The sequence below is a fragment of the Arachis duranensis genome, chromosome 8 (genome assembly GCF_000817695.3).
Source record: "Arachis duranensis cultivar V14167 chromosome 8, aradu.V14167.gnm2.J7QH, whole genome shotgun sequence".
Lineage (NCBI taxonomy): Eukaryota > Viridiplantae > Streptophyta > Magnoliopsida > Fabales > Fabaceae > Arachis > Arachis duranensis.
This window is the reverse complement of record NC_029779.3, coordinates 23214924-23221948: the sequence shown is the minus strand read 5'-3', so window position 1 is coordinate 23221948 and position 7025 is coordinate 23214924. Positions and strand designations below refer to the sequence as shown.

Here is a 7025-nt window from a genome sequence, read left to right as displayed (position 1 = left end):
CACTGATTTTAAAAATGTATTAAAAAATTTAGTAATTTTTTAATTTTTTTGAAAAACTAAAAAAATTAATATTTGAATTTTTTATATACATCTTTTAGTTATTTATTAGGATAAAAAACCTATTGAGCCAAGGGAGGAGAAGCTTAACCTAAATCCGCCAAAATGAATTTCGATACAGCATTCAACCAAAACGAAATTTTCATATAATTCGAATTTATATGATTCGAATTAAACTTGAATGTAGTTCGAATTGAGTAAACTCGAATTACATGAACTAATGCAATCCAAGTAATTCGAAACAAATAGTTTCGAATTAGAGAATAGTAATTCGAATAATATCAATTCGAATTACTTTGAAAGTGTGACGCTAGGTATAGTTCGAGACATATTGACTCGAATTACGTATAGAGGATAATTCGAATTTAGTTAATTCGAATTATGTATATATGGTGCGATAATGGAGTTGATTCGAATTAGTGGGAAGCGGAGCTCTATATATATGTTGTGAACTCATGTTGTGCTCAACAAAAAGGTGAGATGGCTAGTGAGGATAGTTTTCTAGTGCTAGTACACCACAGAGGATCGATTAAGAGAAAAACTCGGTCTGGGGTGAAGTTCACGGATAAGGATCCTCTATGTATTATCATGAGCCCCGCCACCAGTTACGATGGTCTCGCGAGCTCTGTGCTTGGCAAACTTGGTCTGGAAGGAGTGAAGAGAGTTAAGAAGTTTTTCTATCGCATTCCAATCACGGTGCTCCACGATACGGTGAAGTATGATTGTTTCACGATCGGGAGTGATGAGGACTTGCAGGTCATGTTTCTTTCTCGTAGGCAGTTTCCGGAGGTGAGGACACCGGAGCTGTTGGCTAAGTTCGTCGACGTGGTATCTAGCTCTGGTGGGTCGAATCGGAATGCCAACACTATAGCCACGGCGGTCGGTTCGAGCTCGAGACCTGCGGTTGCTTCTTCCTCCGTTCCAGTGTATGAGGCAGCGGTCCAACCTGCCGCCTCCCCATCGTTTGCTGTTGATCTCGCCGGCAATGTTGGAGACGCGGTTGGATATGATGAACATCATCCGACTGAAGTACAGTGTCCTCCTCCGGCTGGTGTTGGCGAGGCATTGTGTGATGATGCAGATGATGATGAGGTCGAGCTGGATATTATCGCTGATGAAAGCGGTGATGATGTTGGAGCGAGTGATCCGATTATGCCTACTGGTGGTTCTAGTTCTGGCACCAATCAGTACCCACCCCATTTTTCATCGTTGGATCTGGATGCCATGAGGCAGGACGGACATCTTGGGCAGCTAGTTGGATTTGGCGCTAGAGATACCGACGGGTCTGCCGGTATAACAGAGTTCCAGGTTGGTCAACAGTTCCAGTATAAAGACGAGGTGCTGTTGAGTGTCGAGACGTATAGCATCCGCCGAGGGGTACAGTACAAGGTGGTTGAGTCTGACTATCGCCGGTACGTGGGAAAGTGTTCTGAATTTGGGAATGGGTGCACATGGTTGATTAGGCTGAGCCTCTGACAGCGCAAGGGCATCTGGGAAGTCAAGCGGTACAACGGGCCGCATACCTGTCTTGCCACCTCCATCTCCAACGACCATAGGAGCTTGGACTACCACGTGATAGCGACATTCATCATGCCAATGGTTAGGGCTGACGCATCCGTCAACATCAAGGTGCTTCTAAATGCAACGGCAGCACATTTTGGCTTCAGGCCTACCTACCGGAGGGTGTGGATGGCCAAGCAAAAGGCGGTAGCAATCATCTACGGGGACTGGGATGAGTCGTACAACGAGCTCCCTCGGTGGGTCTTAGGAGTTCAGTTGACTATGCCTGGCACTGTAGCAGTCCTCAGGACATGCCCTGTTCGAGTTGGTGGACAGGTGGATGAGTCTCAAGCTTATTTTCATAGGATGTTCTAGACTTTTCCCCTTTGTATCGAAGCATTTCGGCATTGCAAGCCGTTGGTGAGTATTGACGGTACCCATCTATATGGCAAGTATGGGGGAACGTTGCTCGTGGCGATTGCACAGGACGGGAATTCCAACATACTCCCTGTGGCATTCGCACTAGTTGAGGGTGAGAATGCTGAGTCATGGTCCTTCTTTCTCTCCCACCTCCGACAGCACGTGACACCTCAGCCGGGTCTGTTAGTTATTTCAGATAGGCATAACGGCATCAAGGCAGCACTTGAAGCACCTGATGGGGGATGGCTACCTCCGTCTGCATACCGGGCATTCTGCATTTGACACGTTGCAGCGAATTTCGCCCTCACCTTCAAGGGCAAAAGATGCCCGGAGGCTTCTTGTGAACGCCGCATATGCGAAGACCGAGGTGGAGTTTGACTACTGGTTCGACATCCTGCGCTCTGAGAATCTGGCAATGTGTGACTGGGCGAACCGAATTGAGTACTCTTTGTGGACACAGTACTGTGATGAGGGTCGGAGATTCGGTCACATGACGACCAATATATCAGAGTGTGTCAATTCAATCCTAAAGGGGGTAAGGAACCTCCCTGTTTGCTCGCTGGTTAAGGCCACATACGGAAGGCTGGCTGAGCTATTCGTGCGTAAGGGTAGGGAGGCCGAGGCTTAGATGGGTACTGGACAACATTTCAGTCAATACCTAGTAAAGTGTATCGAGGCCAACCTGAAGACTGCCAGGTGCTTCACGGTGACTGTTTATGACAGGGATAACTCGGAGTACACCGTGGTTGAGACGACTCCGACAGGTTCATTCTCACTAGGTACGTACAGGGTATCATTAGGGTCAAAGACTTGTGATTGTGGATACTTCCAAGCACTTCATTTCCCGTGTCCTCACGCCCTGGCCTACTGTGCTTATTCACGTCTGACATGGCAGCCTTACGTCCACCAGGTCTATCGCCTTAGTTCCGTTTTCGGTGTCTATCAGATGGGATTTACACCACCCATTCCGGAGGGTTTCTGGCCACCATATGCCGGGCCTACTGTTATACCGGATCCGAACATAAGGCGTGCGAGGGAGGGTCGTCCAAGGTCCACACGCATTCGCACCAATATGGATGATGCAGATCCGCACCGGCCAAAGAGATGTGGCCTCTGCAGGCAGCCAGGACACACCCGTCGTAGTTGTCCACAAGCCGCAGGACCCAGCGGGAATGCTGGGAATTATTAGGAGATATGGTTTGTCTGTTTATATTTCTTGCTATATCAGCAGATGTATTTTATTTCAGTTAGCGTAACATAACACCAAAGTACATAACATAAGATAACATCGAAGTACATAACATCAAAGTACATAACATAACATCAAAGTACATAACATCAAAGTACATTACATAACACTGATAACCAACAAAGAAGGTACATAATATTAACATAATAACACGACATACACCACAATCCATAAATCATCTAAATAGGTGCGACCCCGTGCCACATCGGCGTGGCACCCGTGTCCTGTAACCCCTACGTATAAGTGGCTCCTCATCCTCAATCGAGTCATCGCTGTCATCCGGAACTGCGTCGGTCGGGGTCCTGGGCGGAACATGCACGGGTCTGGATGATGACAGGCCGGCAACTGAATGTGACCCCAGAGTATGGGCCGATGCTGGCGTCCCGCCTAGGGCAAAAGTATGCGCAGGAGGAATCGTGGCAGGCTCATTCAGATCTACATTTAGAGGTGCCTGTGTCAGTGTCGTGTGAACCCGTCCTCGTGCAGCCTCATCCTCCTGCATAATGGTTCGGATATCCTCAAGGAAATGCGGTCCACCGAACTCGACGACAATGCCATCACTAGCAAGGAAGTCTGGAAACATAGAGCCCGGACTCACCCATAGAGTACTCTCCTGAAGGGTCTGATCGTCATCGGGAACACCGACGAAATAATCTCCAAGTGGTCCACCCCCAAGCCCAGCCTCAGTGTGACTCGTCGGATCTCCCATGCCAGATCCATACCACTCACCATCATGCCCCCCCTGATGGGGCCTATCAACCCCCACTGCATCACCTCCTCCAGCTACATCCCCCCCAGCCTGATGGGCACCCTCTCTAGCAGCAGCACCCATCCTTCTGCCTCCACGACCACGTCGTCTCCCGCCACCCCTAACTGCATCCTCGACGTCATCCATAGCATGATCAACCCAATTCCACTCATGCTGGCTACGACATGTCCCGACCCGTGCTCTCCTCTCAGTACGACGTCTGTCAGGAACATCATCGACCCGGGCCATATCTGGAACTCGCCCTGCACCCCTCTGCGTCGCCTCATCCGGAATAGGAATACCTCTCGGATCCCCCAATAACATCTCTGGCGACAGGAACCTCTTTCCGTGCTGATGCCACCGTGTCAAGAAATCATGAGAAGGACCGGGGTCGGGCACGATGTCGAACTGTAAAATGTGCTCCGCACGCTCCTGCCAGTGAAGATGCCAGTCAGCTAAGTGCGCCGGGAACCAACGGTCACCTCCTCTCCCGTCCTTCGACATCAAGAAGTCGATGTTCAGGGCGGGACGCGGGGGGGCTGAACGCCGCCAAACTGCGGTAAAACTCTATCAACCTGATGCCACTCTACCACAGCAAAATAAATCAACGACGTCACACACCGCCATAACATCGTATGCCGCGACTCCAAGACCTCCGGATGGACAACCTGGATGACGTCGAGTGCGCTATACGGCATCTATATGAACTGAAAAAAGCAATCAATAACAGTTTAACACTTCCGTTAAACGATATAAACTGAAACAACGACTGGAGCTAAGTATGGTTTCAGCGTACTTACATCCCGAGGCTGTAACAAGTCGATCTTCAGGCGAGCCATCTGTACCCGAGGTCCCTTGTTGCTAATCCCAGGATTGTAACCAGACCATCTGCAAAAGAGGTTAAACATTGTACTGCATTCATCACTCACTCTACAATGCATGAAATTGCTTCCATAATATAAAAAAATACAATAATGATACATAGCAGAAAACAATAACGGTACCTCGAGTAAAGGGGCCAGCTAATCTCATCATACCCAGTAGGCCTAAATGAAGGAAACCTCCAAAAGATCCAAGACTGCAGTAACTGTAAAGGCCCAGCTAACTTCACGACATGTCTGTTGGCGACTCGGCACATGCACCGGTACAACCATGCTAGTGCCGCCGACCCCCAACTGTAGCCACCCATCTCCTCAAGCCGAGCAACATACGATAGCCATCTGATGTTTATACGATTGCCGGACTTGTCGGCAAACAGCTGCGTGCCCAATAACATCATGATATAGGCACGGGCAAAGCGCCTAACTGTCTCCTCATCAGCCCCGTCGGGACACTCTTCAAATGTCTCCTGGAACCAGGTGCAGTTGACTGCGAATTTCTGAACCTGGTTCTCGGGAGGTAAAACCCCGAGCAACTCATGGAACCACTGCCAAGCTGGCCTCCCACCCTCAATGTACAGGTGGAAGTCCGTCAAGCAACCACTGACGTAATGTCCGTCCACTGGCAACCCCAACTGGTATGCAACGTCCTGAAGCGTGATGGTGCACTCCCCGAACGGCATGTGGAAGGTGTGCGTCTCAGGCCGCCACCTCTCGACGAATGCGCTGACTAGGGGCTCGTCTAGTCGGAACCATCTGTCGTTCAGTCTCGCAAGATGGTACAATCCGGCCATCTGCAAGTACGGAACGTACCTCTCATCAAGACGCATCCCCTGCTGCCGCCTAACGCTGGATATGCAACGACGAGGCTGGCCAGTACATAAACCGCATAATTAGAACAGATCCACAAACCACTAAGATATACAATTTATTTCGTAAAGAACCAAAAAATAAATGGTGCAACACAAGATACATGAAACAGGCAACCAACATTGTATACACAAACCGCTAACATGAACCACGTGCAAAAACCATCAACAAATACAACAATCACTAACAAGTAAAACCATTAACAAAAACCACTAGCATACACCTCTATCATAAACTACAACCTTAAACCACTAACCGTCACTAAAACCACTATCCACAAACCATTAACAAAAACCGCTAACAAAACACAATAAAAAAAACCACTAACAAAAACCACTGGCCTAAACCACTACCTTAAACCGCTAACACTAACATAAACCGCTATAAAAAACCATTAACAAAAACCACTTGCCTACACCACTATCCTAAACCACTATCCTAAACCACTAAATGTTACATAAACCATTACAAAAAACCAAACCATTACAAAAAACCATTATCAAATACCACTATCATAAACTGCTTTCATCAATCACTACCATAAACCACTAACAAAAAACACTATCAACAGCGCAACATCATAAACCACTAACCTCGTCGTTGATCACCCCGGCGATATGAGCAACTCCATCCAAACGATAAAGCCTCCCCGGATCGTCCCCCATCCCCTGAATATGCCTCCCTTGTCTTACTCGGCCCGAATGTTGGTCGTTTTCTCTGGGATTTGGTGGGGTATGAGAATGACTAAGTGATTCGAATGAACTTGGTTCGAACTCCTTATATAGCCGAAACCCTTGTAATTCGAATCAACTAGATTCGAATTACTCATGTTCACAAAGCCCTAGTAATTCGAATCAATATGATTCGAACCCCACTCATGTGTCGTTCTCAATGTAATTCGAATTAACTTATTTCGAACTACACAATTATAATTCGAACCTACTCGTTTCGAATTACTAAGGAATTTTGTTTGATAATTCGAATCTTATTGATTCGAATTACATAGGAGAATATCTTGGAAGTAATTCGAATTGATTCAACTCGAATTACATGGAAACCTAATTCGAATTATATAAAAATGACTTCTGGTGGATTGGGGTATCAAATTTTGATTTGGCTGATTTCCGTAAAAATGAACTCCCCTTGACTCAATTAGGTTTTTTACCCCTTTAATTATATGTATTTTTTTTCAATAGAAATAATCATATGTATCTTTTAGGAACAAATAAGTATCATAAACTTTTTAGAAATTAAACTAATATTATGTGTATCTTTTTTAAAGGTTAACATGACAAGTTTTTCT

At 46.8% G+C, this 7025-nt stretch overlaps 3 protein-coding genes across 3 annotated transcripts; 2 read left to right on the top strand and 1 right to left on the bottom strand.

Moving 5' to 3' along the window:
- The first annotated feature begins 537 nt into the window (after window positions 1-537).
- Window positions 538-1533, top strand: LOC107461317 (uncharacterized). The gene has a single exon (XM_016079806.1). It carries the CDS (start codon window positions 538-540, stop codon window positions 1531-1533), a length of 996 nt encoding a protein of 331 aa, XP_015935292.1.
- A 1072-nt stretch (window positions 1534-2605) lies between these two features.
- LOC107461315 (uncharacterized) lies at window positions 2606-3166 on the top strand. The gene has a single exon (XM_016079804.1). The coding sequence runs from the start codon at window positions 2606-2608 to the stop codon at window positions 3164-3166; it is 561 nt and encodes a 186-aa protein (XP_015935290.1).
- A 1326-nt stretch (window positions 3167-4492) lies between these two features.
- On the bottom strand, window positions 4493-6387 carry LOC107461314 (protein MAIN-LIKE 1-like). Its single transcript, XM_052253280.1, has 6 exons — window positions 6309-6387; window positions 6005-6019; window positions 5826-5905; window positions 4979-5721; window positions 4775-4862; window positions 4493-4672 (listed from the first exon to the last, which is right to left on the bottom strand). The coding sequence occupies exons 1-6, from the start codon at window positions 6385-6387 to the stop codon at window positions 4493-4495; spliced, it is 1185 nt and encodes a 394-aa protein (XP_052109240.1).
- Between the last annotated feature and the right edge of the window lie 638 nt (window positions 6388-7025).

Coding starts and splice junctions, on each gene's coding strand:
- LOC107461317 (XM_016079806.1), top strand. CDS start 538: ATGGCTAGTGAGGATAGTTTTCTAGTGCTAGTACACCACAGAGGATCG.
- LOC107461315 (XM_016079804.1), top strand. CDS start 2,606: ATGGGTACTGGACAACATTTCAGTCAATACCTAGTAAAGTGTATCGAG.
- LOC107461314 (XM_052253280.1), bottom strand. CDS start 6,387: ATGGGGGACGATCCGGGGAGGCTTTATCGTTTGGATGGAGTTGCTCAT. Junction 4,863..4,978: donor AGCTGGCCCCTTTACTCGAG/GTACCGTTATTG, acceptor CCTCTTTTGCAG/ATGGTCTGGTTACAATCCTG. Junction 4,673..4,774: donor ACTTGTTACAGCCTCGGGAT/GTAAGTACGCTG, acceptor CAGTTCATATAG/ATGCCGTATAGCGCACTCGA.